At 39.3% G+C, this 22570-nt stretch overlaps 1 protein-coding gene across 4 annotated transcripts in view; it reads left to right on the top strand.

Annotated features, from left to right (window-relative positions):
• The window catches only part of LOC139758189 (cytoplasmic dynein 1 light intermediate chain 2-like), a 391163-nt gene that overhangs the window by 331683 nt on the left and 36910 nt on the right, over positions 1 to 22570 (top strand). For 2 of the 4 annotated variants that reach the window (XR_011714787.1, XM_071679406.1), the window contains one exon: positions 3462 to 3508. The exons of the other annotated variants lie outside the window; for them this stretch is intronic. Coding sequence is in view for 1 of the 2 variants with exons in the window: in XM_071679406.1 (XP_071535507.1) it covers positions 3462 to 3469 (8 nt within the window). In the remaining variant the exon portion in view is untranslated. The remainder of the gene's footprint in view (positions 1 to 3461; positions 3509 to 22570) is intronic. 4 annotated transcript variants of the gene reach the window in all.

Raw genomic sequence — 22570 nt, forward strand, 5'->3', positions numbered from 1 at the left:
GACTTTGTGAGATTAAGTTATCGGTCTTCAACTGTGGTTTGGAAATGGTTGCCTTGTGTATTTGACTGCTGTTATGAATGACCAGAATATTTTTTAATATCTGTTCTTGCAGAATTACTTTGAATTCTTATTAAAGTGAGATGACTCACAGTTGAAATATGGCTCTGGATTGGGTAAGAATGTGTTCATCTTTGCATATACCGTGAAGTACATCAGATTAGTAGCTTTTTTTTTATTTATCCTGGAATTTGATGAAAATGATGAGATTACTTATTGTATTATTGGACCAGGATGAAGTTTGAGCATAATTTTTCCATTGAATGTGCACAGTAAAAAATGTATAACCACTTTTTGTGTGAAACAAAATGACACTTTGGACAAAGGATTTTGAGAACTGTGCATTGGACTGACCTGACATTGGTAGCCCAGCTTTCATGATGTAATTTTTTGATTGCTTTTCACCTTTCCTGTCATTTTGCCATAATAGATTTCATATTGATGTATTTCCTTGGAAATGACTATGAAGTGTGGATACCATAATTATTAGAAAACTTGTCTCATTCACACTGAGACAACAATTGTTGTATCAGTCCTTTTGAAATTAATTGGATCCATCCAGGAAGATACTTTTTTACTGTGTGTACATCCATATGGGTATATTCTATCCATCTATCAATATCTCTGATGCTCACTCCCTCTGGGAACTCCCATCAAGGAGTGGCCACAGCAAAAGGGTCTCCTCTTATCCCTGTCCTTGCATGCCTCTGTCACATACACCATTCTATGCATTCTTTCACTATTTCTGTCCCTCCAGTATTCCTCCACCCTATTTGCCCGTCACAAGTGGTTTTCCACTCACACCAACTCCTTTAATCGTACAATCGTACACTCTCCTTGCAAACTTCCAACCTTGCATTCTTTCCACTTGCCCAAACCACCTCAAAGTATTACATTTCACCCGTTCTACCACTCCACAGTTCACTTCTTTGCATTCCCTGCCATACTACATCTCTCATACACCCTTTCATTATTTTCTTCATTCCATCCAGGTACACCACATGCTCTTCTCAAATAGCTCATTTCCACGGCCTGGATTCTTAACTTCTGTAACTTATTAAATGTCCATGTTTTGGCAGCTTAGGTCAGGGTTAGGAGGACTATGTTGCCCCTTAATTCTCTCTCCACCTCCATACTTACCCTTCATTATTCTGTTAAGGGATCCAATGAGTTTTCTAACCTGTACTGCTCTCTCCCTTATCTCTCCTTCCATATCACCACACTTACCAAAGACAGCTCCTAGATACTTAAATTCTCTCTCTTCCAGTCTTCCCCACCCCAATATGCATAGCACAATTTATTACATGGTCTTCTTTCACTGTATATGGTTATACAAAATGTATACTTTAATTCTGTTTCCTTTCAGACACCATTACTTTACTTTTACTTGCATTTACCTTCATTCGCTTATGCTTACACACATCATAAAACACGCTTAATACCCTCTGTAACTCCCAGTATCTTCACAGACAGGCTTTCCACTAGCCACCATATCTCACAGCCACACTTCCTAGTTTTGCTTTCATCTCTCATTTTTACTCCATCCATATACAGGTACACCACTGAATTTCTGGTAACTGATGGTTCGGTACATCCTTTAGTCCGGACAAAATTATGAGGTAATTTGAAATTACCGCAGCCCCCAGACTAGTTTACTGGGCGGCCACAGATGGCATTGTGTTTAGGGCGTATCTATTTACATATTTTACTCTGCACTTGTTTTTGATATCGCAATCCTGTGAGATTCTTAGCTTATTTTGCTTAATTTTAATCCTAGCTATGGCTTTTAAGACATATGAGAGTGTCAGTCGTGGTGTCAAACATGAACACAAGTCCATAGTGATCCAAGATAAAGTAGAACTGTTGAAAAAAATGGACCATGGTGTTTCGGTGCATAAGCTGTGTAATATTTACAGTTTTGGTTTGTCATATAAAGAAGCAAATGGAGAAAATATTGAAATTCTATGCAGACAGTGATTCCAAGAAGCAAATGACGATTAAAAAACTATGAAAGATGATGGGAGGAGCACTGAGCGTAATCGAGTGATGATGGAATGGTTTCAACAGCGTTGGAGTGATGGAGTGGACTTGTCAGGAAGCATGATAATGAACCAGGCTAAGTTGTTCCATAAAGTACTTAAATTACAACATGAGCATAATTATAGTGAAGGATGACTTTAAAGATTCAAGAAGCGTCATTGAATTTCCATGAATAAACTGTGCCGAGAAAAACAGTCTGCAAATGACGAAGGAGCTGCCGAGTATGTGGACAAATTTGCGAAACTTGTAGCTGACGAGCAACTCATTCCTGAGCAGGTGTATAAATGTATTTCATTTATTTATTTGATTTACATTTGGTATTTGTTTAATTTAAATTTCTAGTAGTCCATAGAATAATTAGTGGGATAGAGGTGTGTTGGTGAATTATTATCACCTGACCATGGTTGGTCCAGTGAAATGGTTAATCCAGCAAGGCTTTGGAACCAAGAGTGTCAGAAAATCTGTGGTGTACCTTTATATATTGAAAAGCCATGGTGATATCACACAGCCTTCACTCACACCTACATGTCTCCCAAAACTTTTGCTCAGCTCTCCATCCACTCTTAAACATGCATTTGCTCCTCTATAGAAGGCTCTCGTACCCTCCATCAGTTGTTCCCCTATACCATTTATCCTTAACACATCCCACAAAGCATTCCACTCAACTCTGTCATACACTTTCTCCAGATCCATAAAAGCTGCATACAACTTACCTTTCACTAAGTAGTTTTCCATGGTCATTTTTACAACAAAAATCTAATCCACACGTCCCCTACCTTTCCTAAAACCCCATGCTTTTCACTTATCCTGCATTCAGTCACTTCCATCACTCTGTCATACACTTTTCCTAGTATGTTTAACAGACTTGTTCTCCTATAATTGTTACATACATCCTTAGCACCTTTTCCTATGAATAAGGGAATGACAATAGCTTTCACCCAATCCTCAGTCTGTTTCCATGCTAAATTTCATATAAGATGCATCCACTCTTATCATGTTTTCTGCTCTGTACTTCAGCATTTCAGCCGTTATCCCATCCACTCCAGGTGCCTTTTTTACCTTCTGCCTCATTATTGCCCTTCTTACCTCCCTTTTTGCTATTGGCCCTTGCACTTTTATCCTCTTCCTTCCATCCTCCATACCCATGTACCTTAATTTTGTGGTTTCTAGCTTTGATGATAATGGATTTTCATGAAACTAGGTGAGATTGCATATTCCATTATAACAGACCACAAGTCCAGATATGGAGCCAAATTTTTCAGTTTTATGTGCCTCCATAGATAGATACCAAAATTAGCTGTGCTAGATCTTGTTGGATTATGATCAGACTCAATGAGATTATATATTGTATTGATACTTTGCAGAGGTTTGAAGATGGAGCTGAATCATGCATCCGTACATACCTCTACATGTAAGTCTTCAAATTTTTTCTGATGCTGTGTAGTTAAATCACATTGAATTTTGGTCACACTTCGTGAGAATACTTTTTTGTTACTATTGTTGTTGTTGTTATTATTATTGTTGTTGTTGTCGTTATTGTTGTTTTGATATTTTTTTATTCCTGTCATTACTATTGTTAGTAGTTTTTTGTAGGGACTAGATAATGAAGATATTTTTGCAACTGCAACACAAAGTTCAGTTTATTGCTTACAAATTACCAGGCAGATTTCTGCATACAAGATTTTGGTGACTACATACTTTTCATGATGTTAAGATTTTGAGGACAATGATTTAATCGTACAATACATTAGTTTATGGTTTTATTAGTTTGTGGGTAGGTGTATATTTTTTATTGTGAATGTGAGCTTTCTGACATTAGAATGGCTGTACCACATACCAATGAGTCGTTTTAACTTTCATATGATTCTTTTTTTTGTTTCTGTTTCCTTACATTCTAGGATTGTCTGTGTTGTTAAAATTTTGAGGAAATTTAAGTTCGTCATAGGATACAATAGTTTATGGTTTTAATAGTTTGTAGGTACATTTATATTTGTTATTGTGAGTGTGAGTTTTCAGGCATTAGAATGTCTGTATCACGTACCATTATGTCATTTTCACTTTCACACAATTCTTTTTTTGTTTCTGTTTTGATACCTAATTTCCTCTCCTGCCATTGCAAGGTAGTGTGAGGAACAGATGAACAATGGCCTTTTTTGGTCATTTGTAATGTACCAAAACAAGAATATACCATCCAAAGTCAAGCCTTCCCTGATTCTTAAAATGTGGCCAAAGTAACTTTATTGAGTTCCAAAGTAACATTATTGAGTTTTTCTTATTGTGGTATAGTTGGCAGCATTTTTATTATGGAAAAATTTAAGACTGATGTAATGTTAGTTTTCTGAAAGTAAGACCAGATTATATTTGTCCTTGTTTATGTTTTTTCTTGGATAACTCAAGTACAGTTCAGTTGATTTTGATGCACATTGCATTCCTTTATGTTCATTTGGCAGTTTTGATTACTTATCATAACGGTAGTAGCATTGGTAGTCTCAGTTATACAGTATATGGTCTTTTTCTTGTATTTATGGCAGTTTATCTTAGCCACAATGCCACTGTACCATACATGGTGGGTTAAGCTTATTTTTTAACACCACATTGTGATTCAGATTGCCATCCATTCTCTTGTGGAAGCATTTGTATTATGTATTAAAGCAAAAAATTAGGAATGGCTTTCATAAGTTTGGAAGTCCACGTATCACTTGAGCATACCATGCTTGGGTTGAGGCTGTGTAATTGATATTGTGGAAGGTACTTGTACTTATCCACCCCATGAACCCATAAATGCTGGGTGATCAGCAGGAAGTCAGTTGCAGTGTAGACAAAAAAACAAGGGCTTAAGATTTTCTGTTTTCCATTAAGAATGAAAGAAATATACGATTATGCGATTTTGCTATTCTACTTCTATCAGTACCTCTTTTTGTATGGTCAAAATTTGCTACTATGAGGTTGTGCACCAAAACTTTCACTTTTCACTATGTTTATGGGTTAGCTATATGCAATTCCTCTTTGTATGAGGTTTATGCAGAACATAATCCCCACATGAAGCAAGGGATGGTTGTAGATGTTAGAATAAAGGATAAAAAAGTGTGCCTGAGTACCTTATATGGGTGTAGTATAATGTGAGTATAATGTATAATGTGGTATGGTGTTGAAAAATTAGGAAGAAGTAGTAGGTAGGTGCATTAGATAGTAGTAGTTAGAAGAACATTAGGTATGAACCTCTGCAAACACTGTGCTAGAGTTGCCCCTCTGCCAGTGGCCCATTAAGGGTGAGACACTAAAGAGCAAGAAGTGGTACTGAAGTTTATTTGTTATGGAGCCTCAATTGCTGGGCCACCCTCTTGAGAGAGCTCCAGTTGGAACAGGCATCAGAGATATAGGTAGATAGATAGTTTAATGCTGAAGCTAACTTGTAGATCCCCCAGGAGAATGGTGGAGGAGGGTTTCGGAGGGTGTATTTCATTCATATTTTTTGTTTTCCATTAGAAGGTGAAAGAAATACTATCCATCTATATCCTTGGTACCTTTGGGAACTTCCTCAAGGGGATGGCCACATCAAGAGTCTCTATAACTGATGAACTCCAGTACCTCACCCTGAACAGGCCACTGGTGGAGGGCAACTGTTGCAATATATGTACAAAATTGAGCTAAATTATTGTAAATGGCCATGGTATATTGAAGTTCTTGCATAGATCCATTTGGGGAATGTTGTAGGAAGGTTTCTGGAGTTTCCAATCTTCAAATTTCTGTTTCCCATTATAAGATGAAAGCGGTACATACAGTGGTCAAAGATATATACATTAAATTGATTTTACATATTTCACAAGGCCTGGGTATAACGTTGAAATTAATGCATAGATTACCAAGGGGAATGGTGGTGGAGGGTGTGCAACAGCCATTATTTCAGTTAGGGGTGTTAATGAATCCCCTCTCATGCTACCCACATAGGGTAGAAACCAAGGCCACACCGAGTAACCAGGCTGATTTTGCAATATTAGTATGCAGTTCATAAAAGGTGGGGAAAATCAGTGCTGCTGTTATAACTCCTGGCATTCATCTGACTTTCATGTGTGTACACATCCTGGTTTTCCCAGGACAATCAGCTGTAATTAGCTGTTTTGTAATTACATATTTTACCTATTTATGCTCTGCAAAAGTGGTAGGGGAGAGTTTTATACTTTTGGGGCTCCATATCTTGAACAATGTCTACTACCACACAACATTTTATATTTTTGTGTGCTGTATTCATTTATCATGTCTTCATTTATTTTGTTGGTCTTCATTTTATTTTGTTGCATTCATCTACCACTTTTATACTATACATGTACTTCTTCGCATATGTTTTTATCTCGTGTTCTGTTCTTTGGTTTGTTCTTTCCCCATGAGGTCACTCCTTACTCTTCTCTCCTCCTAGATTGGTCAGATTTATGGCCTTTAGCCTTTCTGTGTGACTCAGCTCTTTTAATTGTGATACCGTCTTTGTTGCTGTTCTCTAGAACACCTTTATTGGTCCTTATTAAAAAAAAATTTTTATTTGTTCTTTGTGTCTTTTTAAGCATGTTGACCAAACTTGAAAAGCATATTCCTGTTTTGGCTGTCTGCGAGAGTGAACAGCTTGCTGAATATTTTGTTGTCCATGAGCTTCAATGCAGTTTTTATATTTTCTAGCAGAGAGTTTATGTCCTTAACAAATCTCCCAGGGTAGGACTCAGGCAAGAGGTTAGGGAACAGTGTTGACTCTCAAGTCTCTCATATACAGATTCCTGCTGCTCATTTCCTGCCTGAAGATATTGAGGCCTTTTGATATGACTTGGGTTTAACTTCATCAGCCATGCAGTATACTAACTGGTAATTATCTTCGTAATTTCCAATTTGTAATTTATAGGGAGGGTAATTATCTTCGTAATTTCCTATTTGTAATTTATAGGGAGGGAGTTTTATACCCATGGGTCCCCATCTCTTGAGCATTCTGTCATACATCTTATGCTTTCTGCATTAACCATTTCTTCTGTCATTTTTATTTCATTCATCCACTACTCATACTGTAAAAGTACTCCCTCATCTTTTTTAGCAAATTTCTTGCTTAATTTGATGTTATATTCCCATGTTGTTCTGTCTTTCCCTCAAAGAACTGTTCACTGTCTACATGATTGATCTGTTTTAAAAACTTAAAGACTGTGATCAGGCAACCCCTTACCCATCTCTCTTCCAAGGTGGCCATATTTAAGGCCTTTAGCTTTTGCTGGTAACTCATCTGTCTTAATTCTGGTACCATCTTGTTGCTCTCCTGGGGCTCTTTTCTATTAGCTCTTAGTGCTTCTTTAGATGGGGTGACCAGATTTGAGAAGCACATTCTAGTTTTGGCTTTTGTGTAATATGAACAACTTGCTGAATTTTTTCTTATCCATGAACTTGAATACCATTCTGTATTAGCAGAAAGTTGGTCTTTCTTAACTGTTGACTTAAGGTAAGACTTGGACAACAGGTTTAGGACTTCAAGTCTCTCACTCACAGATTCCATCAGCTTATGTCCTGCTAGATGATAATCATTTTGTGGCCTTCTTCCATGATGACACATCCTCATTACTTTCCATTTATGTTGGTTGAGCTTCATCAACCATGTACCAGACCAACTTTAGAGTTTGTTGTAGTCCCTTATCAGGTAATGCAGTCTTCCATGCTTTTGTCTCCCTGTATTTAAGGGTTAAATTGAAATCGCAATCACCTCTGTTCATTAATAATGCATTTCTGGAAACACAGTATTGTGAAATTACCCTATAGTGGGACCCATTTTATTATAGGATTGAAAGGGATGTGGAGGTTATATTCCTGGGCAGGCTCTTTCAAGCTAATTTTTACCCAAAAATATGAATGAAACATCAAGAAACATTTATTACTACATTGGGATATTATTGATGTGAGTAAAGTCTTGAAATTAGTAATACAGCTTCAAGGACTGTGTTCAGGTAAATGTATAGCACAGGCACATTACACTGTTGCAGATCTTTGATCCAGACACTCTGCTTGCTCCATGTTCTCCATAACTTCTGATATTGGTGTTCTGCATTGCACATACATTTGTTGAGGTGGAGGTGTACCACATCACTGTATCTGCCAGCTCATGAATTGCTTTCACTGATATAATAGGCAAGCAAGAATGTTGGCAATATCAAACGCAGGTTGACCAGCATCAGAATGCCACAGAATGGCTAACTTTATATCCAAGCTGGTGCTCTTTCTGCTCCTATTCTTTTTTCTTTTTCCTCTTCCCCCCAAGCACAAGACTCACTTGGGCACTTTTTGCTCATACAGTATTTGTAGGCTGTTAACCTCCCTTGACGTCATACTAAATAGCAAACAATCCCTTGCTAGTATGATCACCTGCTGTTCCTTTGCATGAATTTTGAAACTTTCTGAATATTATTAAAGTGTCTTCATTATTTGTCTTTTCATGGACTCCACATAAGTAGGTAGTGATTGGTAGTCAGGGAGGGTAGGTGACGGCAGCAAAGTGGGCCAGCTTTTCAGTGGTTGTCAGGTTGCACTCCTCTGACCCAGGTAGCTTTTTTTTTTTTTTCTACCTCACCCACATGTGGACTACTGGCATTCTGTCTACAAACATAAAGTCTCTCCTATGTCATACAGAGCACTTGAAAACTTATTTAACTCACACAGCTCATTCTCTGTAACTCTAGATTTTCCTGCAGTGAGCACTATGTGCCAGCCCTGCCCTTTAGGAAGATGGTAAGAGTAGATAGAAGTAGTAGGTAGGAACTATAGGAACTTTAGAAACATTAGGTAGTAGGTGTGAGAAGTGAGGAAGGGGAGTTGCAGAATCTAAAAGAGGAAGAAAGGAAGATGGAAAGAATATTTTGAAGAACTTATGATGTGGGAGAAGGGGAGGCAGCAGTTGTTACATGCATGGGTATGGAGGATAGAAGAAAGAGGATACAAGTGTAAGGGCCTATAGCAGAAAGAATGGTAAAAAGGGCAATAATGACACTGAAGGTAGGAAAGGTGCCTGGAGTGGATGGGATTATGGCTGAAATGCTGAAGTATGGAGGAGAAAGTGTGATAAAGTGGATGCATCTTATATGTAATTTAGCATGGAAACAGAAGGATATGGCTGAGGATTGGGTTAAAGCTATTATCTTTCCTTTATTCAAAGGAAAAGGTGCTAAGGATGTATGTAGCAATGATAGGGGAATAAGTCTGTTGAGTATACCGGGAAAAGTGTATGTGAGAATATTTACATGTTTACGTGAGACAGACAGACAACAGGAGGTCTAATTGGCCCATGACTGGGTTGTCTGGTATGAAAGAAAAAAAAAGGAGTTTAACTTGACAAGATAGAGTGATGGAAGTGACTGAATGCAGAATATGTGAAGAGGTCGGGGATGTGTTGACCAGATTTTTGTTGTAAAGATTACTGTGGAAAAGTAGTTAGCGAAAGGTAAGAAATTGTATGCAGCTTTTATGGATTTGGAGAAAGCGTATGACAGTCGAGTGGAAAGCTTTATAGGATGTGTTAAGGATATTTGGTATAGGGGAACAACTGTTGGATGGTGGGAAAGCTGAACAAAATTTTTGGGATACATGTAGATGTGAGGGAGGGATGTGTGTTGTCACCGTGGCTTTTTGATTTATATATGGATGGAGTGATGAGAGATGAAAGCAAAACTGGGGAATAGGGGTGTAGAGATGGAGTTTGGCATTGGGATATGGTGGCTAGTGGCAAGAATGTGTGTCGATGATACTGTTTTGTTTACTGAGAGTGAAGAGGAGTTACAGAAGGTTGTAAGTGCAGTTTATGCTGTGTGTAAGCATGGGTGACTGAAGGTAAATGCATGTAAAAGTAAAGTAATGGTGTTTGAAAGGAAACAGAGTGAAAGTATAGATTTTGTAAAACTATATTGAGTGCAAGAAGAAAATGTAATAAATTGTGGTGTGGATATAGAGAAAAAAGACTGGAAGAAGTTAGAGAATTTCAGTATCCAGAAGCTGTCTTGGGTAAGTATGGTGGTATGGAAGGAGAGATAAGGGAAAGAGCAGTACAGGGTAAAAGAGTCATTGAGTCCCTTAACAGATCTGATAATGAAGGGTAGAGGTGTTAAGTATGTAAGTGAAGAGAGGATTAAGGACAGCATAGTTCTCCCAACCCTGACCTATGCAGCTGAAACATGAGCATAGAATGAGTTACAGAGGTCAAGAATCCAGGCTGTGGAAATGAGCAATTTGAGAGGAGCATTTGGTGTTACTAGATGGAATGAAGAAAGAAATGAAAGGGTGTATGAGAGATGTGGTATGGCAGGGAATGCAAAGGAAGTGAACTGTGGAATGGTAGAATGGATGAAACGTAATACTTTGAGGTGGTTTGGGCATTTGGAAAGAATGCAAGAGTGTATGATAGTACAATTAAAGAGGTTGGTGTGAATGGAAGACCACCTGTGACATGTGCAAATAGGGTGGAGGAATACAGAGGGAAAGAAATAATGGAAGAATGCATGGAATGGTTTATGCGTGGGAGGCATGTAAAGACCAGGGTTGGAGCAATACGCTTTCAAAATTAGATTACAGTTACAGTTACTTTCCACTTTTCAAAATTACAATTATAATTATAAATACATTTGGGAATAGCAGTTACTTTACATTTACCACAACAAAATCAATTATGATTACAATTGCAATTATAATTTTCCAAATATGGAAAAAGATCATTTTTGTTAAAAAAAAAGCGTGTACGTTTGCATCGTAAGGTTATCCTTTATTTACAAACAAGTGTCGCAAACTATTTTGAAAACAAAAATTAAGATTTCATATCAGTAGAAGTTGCAGATGGTAACTTAAAAGCTGGTAGTTTTTCAAACAGTTTGCCATTGCATTTATCACTAACACTGAATGGAAAGAAGTGACACCAAGTTGAGCTCTGTTAGCAGTGAAAACATTTTCGGCAATGCCGAAGACTCGCTTCGATGGACCAGATGTAGCAGTACACCCAATCTCTTGCAAGGTTCTCCGTGGATGCAAAGTTTGTGACACTTCTTTCTATTATAGCATTAGATCACTTGAAAATGACAGAGTTCCTTCCTCTACATATTGCTTCAACAAAAGACTCACTGACACTGTGCTTCCCTCTGATCCCTGTTAATTTTGCAGTTTCATTGAACATTTTGATATGAAAGAGAAAAGTCTGGGTCTTTTTGATTCAGTTAATCCTTCTGCCAGAGTATCCTTGTTACTTTCTTTATCCATTGTTGATGCAGACCCCTCCTGAACTACCTCAAATTCTTCAAACATTTCCTTGACATATACCAGCACTTGGTCCTTCAGCTCTTGTAATGGAAGCCTGTCCAGTTTGAACCTAGGATCCAAAAAAAGCTGCTACTTGAACATCTCTCATTTCCATGTATGGATCCAACCTTTTCTTCAGAGTCCAATAGGACTTTAGCCATTTGTTCACTGGACTGTAATCAGGTTTTATGATATGAATTAGATTCTCCAGCGAGTGTTTAAGTCCCTAAATCACTGGTCCAATAGCAGATATGGTCACCTTCTTCTCTCTCTTGACTTCCATGGCCACGTAAAAAGGTTCGAGGACAATCCTAAGCTCCTTTAAGGCAGAAATCTCCACTGGCATGATTTTCATACTCCTCTGCTCTCTCTCTTGGGACAGAAGATCAGTTGCATTATTCATCTTTGCATGGTTCTGGAGTTCATTTTTTTTTATTATTATTATTATCGGACTGATAATTTTGTTTTATAAGGTTGAATTGATCAATAGGATGGACTCAAACAATTGATGATAAAAAAGTACCGCCGCTGCCATTATTTTTGTCGTCCAGTACCACTACCGCTGGTACTTTAAAAGTACCACTTGCCTGCCTTTGCACTTTGCACTTTTACCAGTACCACTTTCCCTCCCCTTTCATAGTTACATTTAAATTTCATTTACTTGATCACAATTAATTACTTCAATTTTATTTTCAATTACAATTATATATGTGTAATTGATTACAGTTCAGTTGAATGTTACAATTACTCCAACCCTGGTAAGAACAGGGAAGAGTGGAGACTTTTGCCGTGGCAACCCCCTGCTGGGAGTTCTTAGAGAGAATGGGCGTCAGAGATATGGATAGATAGACAGATAGCCTTTGAATCTTTGAAGCCATCCTTCACTATAGTTACGCTCTTGTTGTAATTTAAATTATGGAGCAACTTACACCATGGTCCATTTTTTTCAACAGTTCTACTTTATCTTGGAATGATATGTACTGGTGTTTACGTTTGACACCACAACTGACACTCTCATATGTCTTAGAAGCCATAGATAGGGTTAAATTTAAGCAAAATAAGCTAAGAATCTTACAGAATTGTGATATCACCACCACCAAGTGCAGTGTAAAGAGTGTAAATAAGCGTGCCCTACACACAACGCCATCTGTGGCCTCCCAGTAATCTAATCTGGTGGCTGTGGTAATTTCAAGTTCCCTCACATTGTTTTGTTCGGACTAAAGGAGGTGCCAAACCATCAGTTGCCGGAAACTCGGTGGTGTACCTGTATAAGCAGACATTCTTGTCCCAGAAACATTTCTTCATTTTAGTAAACTCTCTTACTGTGTACTTGAATTTCAGGCTGGTTCCCATAAAATATCAGTATCCATCAAAAAAATAAAGTATGTAAGTGACCTTTTTCATAAGTATATCAGCATTAAAGGAAGTTATATTTCTTATATCTGGCACAATTGTTCCCTAAAAATTAAATTAGTGAAAAAAGATTATGTTGAATAAATAATCAAGAAATGATAATCAATTGTATCAAGACATAAAAGTATCTGAATGACATTTTTTTGTGTTACATTCATTTTTAACACTAAAGATAGATTTATTTTCAGTATTGGGTATCGATGTTCCTTAAGAATCATATTATGTAGTGAAGAACGATTTAGAAAAAATAGATCGTAAGATGAAACTGTATTTTATGAAAGGTATAGATATGGGCCCAAGTCATATGTAGATATATCTTTACGTATATGTTGTGTATGTAATGCACCAATAAAGCAGTAAAACAGTTTAAAACACTGAGAGTTAATGGCCACATCCATCACTGAACAGTAAAACCAGTGTAGCAATATACATAGAAAAATAAGAATAGACACCTGGTTTTTGATTAGATGATGGGCTGTTCTTTAGTAGAAAATTTCATATATTGTTTTGATATGTGAAAACAACATTAAGTATTAAGTAAGAGATGAAAATTCCTTCTGATATGGTAGAACCAAAATATTTTTGCTGTTAAATATGTCTTCTTTCTCATTACTAGTAGGTCCTCCATGTTTTTTGTACACATTTGTTAATAATCATTTGTGGCTAAATAAGTTTTTTTGCGATATCATAAATATGATAAGTTTCTTCATTCAGAGTCATAAATTCTTAAGGCCTGAAGAAACATACTTGTAAAAGTAGAAAATTTGACAGAATCATGATGTATTGAGAAATTGTGAATGAATGCATCAGTAAACTTTGAACTGAAGACCCCTATTGTATATTATCAGTGTCTAAAAAGGGCAGTTAGTTACTGACTTCCTTCTCCATTTTGAAAGTTACAGAGGGAACTAAGTTGATTTTTTGTTAAGGATTTTCTAGGATCCTCACTGGGAGACCATAGGCTTAAATATCATCTGCATAATTGTAATATGGTATACTGACTACATATTTGAGAAGTGAATCTAGTTTCAAGAATTCCATATATGAATGAATTGTGGGATGTCAAAAATTGCTTACCCTCATATGTCATGTACAGAAAGGCTTCTTGCTGAATCCTCTCTGATCACATCTACAGCATCATGAACATAAACGAAGGAATGTATAGATTAGATAATAATGAAATCTGTTGAAGCAAAATTAAGAAAAGCACGACCTGACCTGGGTAATTTTACCATTCTTGTCAACCTCTCCGTATTTCTTAGATCAACTGTTCATTGCTTCTTAAGATGTGGTGAAATCTGATTTTTTGGGTAAGAGAGTTGAGATAATAAGAGTATGGTTTAGAGAGCTGAGGAGTATGTGCTGAAGTGGCTTGGACATACAGAGAGAATATATCTGAAGTGAAGGGAACAAGAACAGGAAGACCAAATTGGAGATGGAAAGATGGAGTGAAAAATATCATGCAGTTGGGTGAAAGGCATGTGTGTGATAGAGTGAATTGGAATGATATGGTATGCAGGGGTCGACTTGTTATCAGTGGACTGAACCAGGGCATGTGAAACGTCTGGGGTAAACCATGGAAAGGTCTGTGGGCCCTGGATATGTATAGGGAGCTTTGGTTTCGGTGCATTACACATGACAGCTAGAGACTGAGTGTGAATGAATGTGACTTTTTTTGTGTTTCCTTGGTGTTACCTTGCTGAAGCAAGGGGTAGTGATACTGTTTCCTGTAGGGCAGGGTAGTGCCAGGAATGGATGAAGGCAAGCAAGTATGAATATGTACGAGTATGTCTGTTTGTGTGTGTATATGTTGATAGGTATATGGGTGCTTATGTACATATATGTGTTTATGAGTGAATGTGCAGTTCTTTGTCTCTTTCCTGGCAGTACCTCACTGATGTGGAAAATGGTGATCAGGTAAAATAATGATGATAATAATAATGATTCATGGAATGCATGCATAGTGCCATTGTACAAAGGCAAAGGGGATAAAGCTGAGTGTTCAAACTAGAGACATAAGTTTGGTGAGTATTCCTGGGAATTTGTATAGGAGGGTATTAATTAAGAGGGTGAAGGCATGTACAGAGCATCAGACTGGGGAAGAGCAGCATGGTTTCAAAAGTGGTAGATGAATGTGTGGATCAGGTATTTGCTTTGAAGAATGTATGTGAGAAATACTTAGAAAAACAGATGGACTTCTATGTTGCATTTATGGATCTGGATAAGCCATAAGATAGGGTTGATGGAGATGCTTTGTGGAGGATCTTAAGGGTATATGGTATGGGAAGTAAGTTGCTAAAAGTAGGAAAAGTTTTTACCAAGGATGTAAGGCATGTGTGCGAGAAGGAAGAGAGGAGAGTGATTGGTTCCCAGTGATTGTCAGTTTGCGGCAGGGGTGTGTGATGTCCCCATGGTTGTTTGATTTGTTTATTGATGGGATGGTTAGTGAGGTAAATGCAAGAGTTTTGGAGAGAGGGGGGCGAGTATGCAGTCTGTTGTGGATGAGAGGGCCTGGAAAGTGAGTCAGTTGTTCGCTGGTGATACAGCTCTGGTGGCTGATTTGAGTATGAAACTGCAGAAGTTGGTGATTGAGTTATAATTGTATGTGAAAGGAGAGAGTTGAGAGTAAATGTGAATAAGAGCAAGGTTAATTTCAGTAGAGTTGAGGGACAAGTTGATTGGGATGTAAGTTTGATTGTAGAAAAATTGGAAGTGAAATGTTTTAGATATCTGGGAGTGGACTTAGCAGCGAATTGAACCATGGAAGTGGAAGCGAGTCACAGGATGAGGGAGGGGGTGAAGGTTTTGGGAGCGATGATGAATGTGTGGAAGGAGAGAACCTTATCTGAGAGAACAAAAATGGGCATGTTTGAATTAACAGTAGTTCCAACAATGTTATATAGTTGAGAAGCATGGGCTAAAGATAGGGTTGTACAAAGGAGAGTGGATGTGTTGGAAATGAAATGTTTTAGGACAATATGTAGTGTGAAGTGGTTTGATTAAGTAATGAAAGGCTGAGACAGATGTGTGGAAATAAAAAGAGTGTGGTTAAGAGAGCAGAAGAGGATGTGTTGAAATGGCTTGGACATATGGGGAGAAGGATTGTGGAAAGATTAACAAAGAGGATATATGTGTCAGAGGTAGAGGGAACAAGGAGAAGCAGGAGACCAAATTGAAGGTGGAAGGATGGAATGAAAAAGGTTTTGAGCGATCGGGGCCTGAACACACAGGAGGGTGAGAGGTGTGCAAGGAATAGAGTGAATTTGAATGATGTGGTATACCGGTGTCGATGTGCTGTCAGTGGCCTGAGCCAGGTCATATGAAGTATCTGGGGTAAATCATGGAAAGGTCTGTGCGGCCTAGATGTGGATAGCACCAGGAAACAGACAAAGAATGGCCCATCCACTCATATACACACATACATATACATACATGTACATATCAACATATACATGCAGTACATACACAGACATATACATATATACACATTGGAAACGATCACTATTTTGTGCGTGATCATAGGAATATATACACGTACATATTCATGCTTGCTTGCTTCATCCATTCCTGTCGCTACTCCACCACACAGGAAATAGCATCCCTTCCTTCAGTGAGGTAGCACCAGGAAAAGACAAAAAAAGCCATATTTGTTCACACTCAGTCTCTAGCTTTCATGTGTAATGACCCAGAACCACAGCTCCCTATCCACATCCAGGCCTCACAGACCTTTCCATGGTTTACCCCAGATGCTTCACATGCCCTGATGCAGTCCTCTGTTCTTAACAACGCTACCTTGCTAATGCAGGAAATGGCGAATACGTATGAAAAAAAATATATGTATGTATTAGGAGGTTTGATCAAGTAAGTAATGAAAGGGTAAGAGAGATGTGTGGTAATAAAAAGAGTGTGGTTGAGAGAGCAAAGAGGGCATATTGAAATGTTCTGGACATATGGAGAGAATGATTGAGGAAAGATTGACAAAGAGGATGTATGTGTCAGAGGTGGAGGGAGCAAGGAGAAGCAGGAAACCAAATTGGAGGTGGAAGGATGTAGTGAAAAAGATTTTGAGTGATCGGGGCCTGAACATACAGAAGGGTGAAAGGCGTGCAAGGAATAGAGTGAATTGGAATGATATGGTATACTTGGGTCAACGTGCTGTCAGTGGACTGAACCAGGGCATGTGAAATGTTTGGGGTAAACCATGGAAAGGTCTGTGGGGCCTGGATGTGGATAGGGAGCTATGGTTTCGGTACATTACACATGAAAGCTAGAGACTGAATGCGAATGAATGTGGCCTTCTTTGTCTGTTTTCCTGTTGCTGCCTTGCTGAAGCAGGGGGTAGCAATGCTGTTTCCTGTGGGGAGGGGCAGTGCCAGGAATGGATGAAGGCAGACATTTCACATGCCCTGGTTCAGTAAATTGACAGCATGTCCAAACCATTTCATCACACCCTCTTCTGCTTTCTCAACCATACACTTTCGACACATCTCTTACCCTTTCATTACTTACTCGATCAAACCACCTCACACCACATGTTCTCAAAAATTTCATTTCCGACACATTCACCCTTCTCTGTACAACCCTATCTATAGCCCTTGCCTCACACCCATATAACATTGTGAGAAATACTATTCCTCAGACATAACCCATTTTTGCTCTCTGAGATAACATTCTCTCCTACACATTCTTCAATGCTCCCAGAACCTTTGCCACCTCCCCCACCCTGTGACTCATTTCCACTTCCATGGTTCTGTTGGTGCTTTGTTCACTCCCATATGTCTAAAGCATTTTATTTCCTCCAAATTTTCTCTGTTCAAACCTGCATCCAGGTTAACTTGTCCCTCAACCTTGCTGAACTAATAACCTTGCTCTTATTCACATTTACTCTCAACTTTCTCCTTTCACACTCTTTTCCAAACTCTTCACCAACTTTTGCAGGTTCTCACTCAATTCATCCGCTAGAGCTGTATCATTGGTGAACAACAACTGACTCACTTCTCAGGCCCTTTCATCCCTAACAGACTGCATACTCACCCCTCTCTCCAAAACTCTTACATTTACCTTTCTAACCACCCCATCCACAAACAAAATGCACAACCATGAGGACATCATACTCCCCTGCCACAGACCAACATTCACTGGGAACCAATCACTCTCCTCTCTTCCTATTTGCACATATGCCTTACATCCTTGGTAAAAACTTTTCACTGCTTCTAGCAACTTATTTTCCACACCATATACTCTTAGACCTTCCACAAAGCATCTCTGTCAACTCCATCATATGCCTTCTCCAGATCAATAAATGCTACCTACAGATCTATCTGTTTTTCTAAGTATTTCTCACACTCATCCTTCAAAGCAAACACCTAATCCACACATCTTTACCACTTCTGAAACCACACTGCTCTTCCCCAATCTGATGCTCTGTACTTGCCTTCACCTTCTCAATCAATATCCTCCCACATCATTTCCTAGGAATACTCACCAAACTTAAGTCTCTGTAGTTTGAACACTCACCTTTATCCCCTTTGCCTTTGCACAGTGGTCACTATGCATGCTTTCTGCCAATCCTCAAGCACTTCACCATGGTCCATACGTACATTGAATATCCTTACCAACCAATCAACAACGCAGTCACCCCCTTTTTTTGATAAATTCCATTGCAGTACCATCCGAACCTGCCACCTTGCCAGATTTCATCTTCCTCAAAGCTTTCTGTACCTCTTCTCTCTTAACCAAACCATTCTCCCTGACCCTCTCACTTCACACACCACCCCAACCAAAACACCCTATATCTACCACTCTTATCAAACACATTCAAATACCTTCAAAATACTCACTCCATCTCCTCCTCACTTCATCGTTACCTGTTATTACTTGCCCACTTGCCTCCTTCACCAATGTTCCCATTTCTTCTCTTGTTTTATGTTGCCTTATGCATATTATTTACCTCCTACCAAAACATCTTTTTATTCTCCCTAAAGTTTGATGATAATCTCTCACCCCAACTCTCATTTGCCCTCTTTTTCAACGCTTGCACCTTTCTCTTGACTTCCTGCCATTTTCTTTTATACATCCTACAGTCATTTGCACTCCTTCCTTGCAAGTATTGTCCAAACGCCTCTCTTTTCTCTTTCACCAACAACTGTACTTCTTCGTCCCATCACTCACCACACTATCTAATCTGCCCACCCCCCACCTTTCTCATGCTACTTGCATCATCACTGCTTCCCTAAATGCATCCCATTCCTAAGCCCTTTTCCCCTATATCATGTGCTCTCACCTTTTGCCATCCTACACTCACTCTCTTGTTACTTTCTCACACAAGTCTCCTTTCCAAACTCAGTTACTCTCACCATTCTTTTCTTCCCAATATTCTCTCTTTTTTGAAAACCTTTGTAAATCTTCACCTTTCCTCCACAAGATAATGATCAAACAATCCTCCAGCTGCCCCTCAGCACATTAACCTCCAAATGTCTCTCTTTTACACGCCTATCAATTAACACATAATCCAATAACTCACAAATGTATACTTATATTTATTTTTATTTATTTATTTTGCTTTGTCACTGTCTCCCGCGTTTGCGAGGTAGCGCAAGGAAACAAACGAAAGAAATGGCCCAACCCACCCCCATACACATGTATATACATACACGTCCACACACGCAAATATACATACCTATACATCTCAATGTACACATATATATACACACACAGACACATACATATATACCCATGCACACAATTCACACTGTCTGCCTTTATTTATTCCCATTGCCACCTCGCCACACATGGAGTACCATCCCCCTCCCCCCTCATGTGTGCAAGGTAGCGCTAGGAAAAGACAACAAAGGCCCCATTCGTTCACACTCAGTCTCTAGCTGTCATGCAATAATGCCCGAAACCACAGCTCCCTTTCCACATCCAGGCCCCACACAACTTTCCATGGTTTACCCCAGACGCTTCACATGCCCTGATTCAATCCACTGACAGCACATCAACCCCGGTATACCACATCGATCCAGTTCACTCTATTCCTTGCCCGCCTTTCACCCTCCTGCATGTTCAGGCCCCGATCACTCAAAATCTTTTTCACTCCATCTTTCCACCTCCAATTTGGTCTCCCACTTCTCCTCGTTCCCTCCACCTCCGACACATATATCCTCTTGGTCAATCTTTCCTCACTCATTCTCTCCATGTGCCCAAACCATTTCAAAACACCCTCTTCTGCTCTCTCAACCACACTCGTTTTATTTCCACACATCTCTCTTACCCTTACATTACTTACTCGATCAAACCACCTCACACCACACATTGTCCTCAAACATCTCATTTCCAGCACATCCACCCTCCTGCGCACAACTCTATCCATAGCCCACGCCTCGCAAGCATACAACATTGTTGGAACCACTATTCCTTCAAACATACCCATTTTTGCTTTCGGAGATAATGTTCTTGACTTCCACACATTCTTCAAGGCTTCCAGGATTTTCGCCCCCTCCCCCACCCTATGATCCACTTCCGCTTCCATGGTTCCATCCGCTGCCAGATCCACTCCCAGATATCTAAAGCACTTTACTTCCTCCAGTTTTTCTCCATTCAAACTTACCTCCCAATTGACTTGACCCTCAACCCTACTGTACCTAATAACCTTGCTCTTATTCACATTTACTCTTAACTTTCTTCTTTCACACACTTTACCAAGTTCAGTCACCAGCTTCTGCAGTTTCTCACATGAATCAGCCACCAGCGCTGTATCATCAGCGAACAACAACTGATTCACTTCCCAAGCTCTCTCATCCACAACAGACTTCATACTTGCCCCTCTTTCCAAAACTCTTGCATTCACCTCCCTAACAACCCCATCCATAAACAAATTAAACAACCATGGAGACATCACACACCCCTGCCGCAAACCTACATTCACTGAGAACCAATCACTTTCCTCTCTTCCTACACGTACACATGCCTTACATCCTCAATAAAAACATTTCACTGCTTCTAACAACTTGCCTCCCACACCATATATTCTTAATACCTTCCACAGAGCATCTCTATCAACTCTATCATATGCCTTCTCCAGATCCATAAATGCTACATACAAATCCATTTGTTTTTCTAAGTATTTCTCACATACATTCTTCAAAGCAAACACCTGATCCACACATCCTTTACCACTTCTGAAACCACACTGCTCTTCCCCAATCTGATGCTCTGTACATGCCTTCACCCTCTCAATCAATACCCTCCCATATGATTTACCAGGAATACCCAACAAACTTATACCTCTGTAATTTGAGCACTCACTCTTATCCCCTTTTCTTTTGTACAATGGCACTATGCACGCATTCCGCCAATCCTCAGGCACCTCACCATGAGTCATACATACATTAAATAACCTTACCAACCAGTGAACAATACAGTCACCCCCTTTTTAATAGATTCCACTGCAATACCATCCAAACCTGCCGCCTTGCCGGCTTTCATCTTCCGCAAAGCTTTTACTACCTCTTCTCTGTTTACCAAAACATTTTCCCTAACCCTCTCACTTTGCACACCACCTCGACCAAAACACCCTATATCTGCCACTCTATCATCAAACACATTCAACAGACCTTCAAAATACTCACTCCATCTCCTTCTCACATCACCACTACTTGTTATCACCTCCCCATTAGCGCCCTTCACTGAAGTTCCCATTTGCTCGCTTGTCTTACGCACTTTATTTACCTCCTTCCAGAACATCTTTTTATTCTCCCTAAAATTTGATGATACTCTCTCACCCCAACTCTCATTTGCCCTCTTTTTCACCTCTTGCACCTTTCTCTTGACCTCCTGCCTCTTTCTTTTATACATCTCCCACTCAATTGCATTTTTTCCCTGCAAAAATCGTCCAAATGAATCTCTCTTCTCTTTCACTAATAGTCTTACTTCTTCATCCCACCACTCACTATCCTTTCTAATCAACCCACCTCCCACGCTTCTCATGCCACAAGCGTCTTTTGCGCAATCCATCACTGCTTCCCTAAATACATCCCATTCCTCCTCCACTCCCCTTACTTCCATTGTTCTCACCTTTTTCCATTCTGTACTCAGTCTCTCCTGGTACTTCCTCACACAAGTCTCCTTCCCAAGCTCACTTACTCTCACCACCCTCTTCACCCCAACATTCACTCTTCTTTTCTGAAAACCCATACAAATCTTCACCTTAACCTCCACAAGATAATGATCAGACATCCCTCCAGTTGCACCTCTCAGCACATTAACATCCAAAAGTCTCTCTTTCGCGCGCCTGTCAGTTAACACGTAATCCAATAACGCTCTCTGGCCATCTCTCCTACTTACATACGTATACTTATGTATATCTCACTTTTTAAACCAGGTATTCCCAATTACCAGTCCTTTTTCAGCACATAAATCTACAAGCTCTTCACCATTTCCATTTACAACACTGAACACCCCATGTATAGCAATTATTCCCTCAACTGCCACATTACTCACCTTTGCATTCAAATCACCCATCACTATAACCCGGTCTTGTGCATCAAAACCACTAACACACTCATTCAGCTGCTCCCAAAACACTAGCCTCTCATGATCTTTCTTCTCATGCCCAGGTGCATATGCACCAATAATCACCCATCTCTCTCCATCAACTTTCAGTTTTACCCATATTAATTGAGAATTTACTTTCTTACATTCTTTCACATACTCCCACAACTCCTGTTTCAGGAGTACTGCTACTCCTTCCCTTGCTCTTATCCTCTCA

Source organism: Panulirus ornatus, chromosome 29 (assembly GCF_036320965.1).
Source record: "Panulirus ornatus isolate Po-2019 chromosome 29, ASM3632096v1, whole genome shotgun sequence".
In the NCBI taxonomy this organism is placed as follows: domain Eukaryota; kingdom Metazoa; phylum Arthropoda; class Malacostraca; order Decapoda; family Palinuridae; genus Panulirus; species Panulirus ornatus.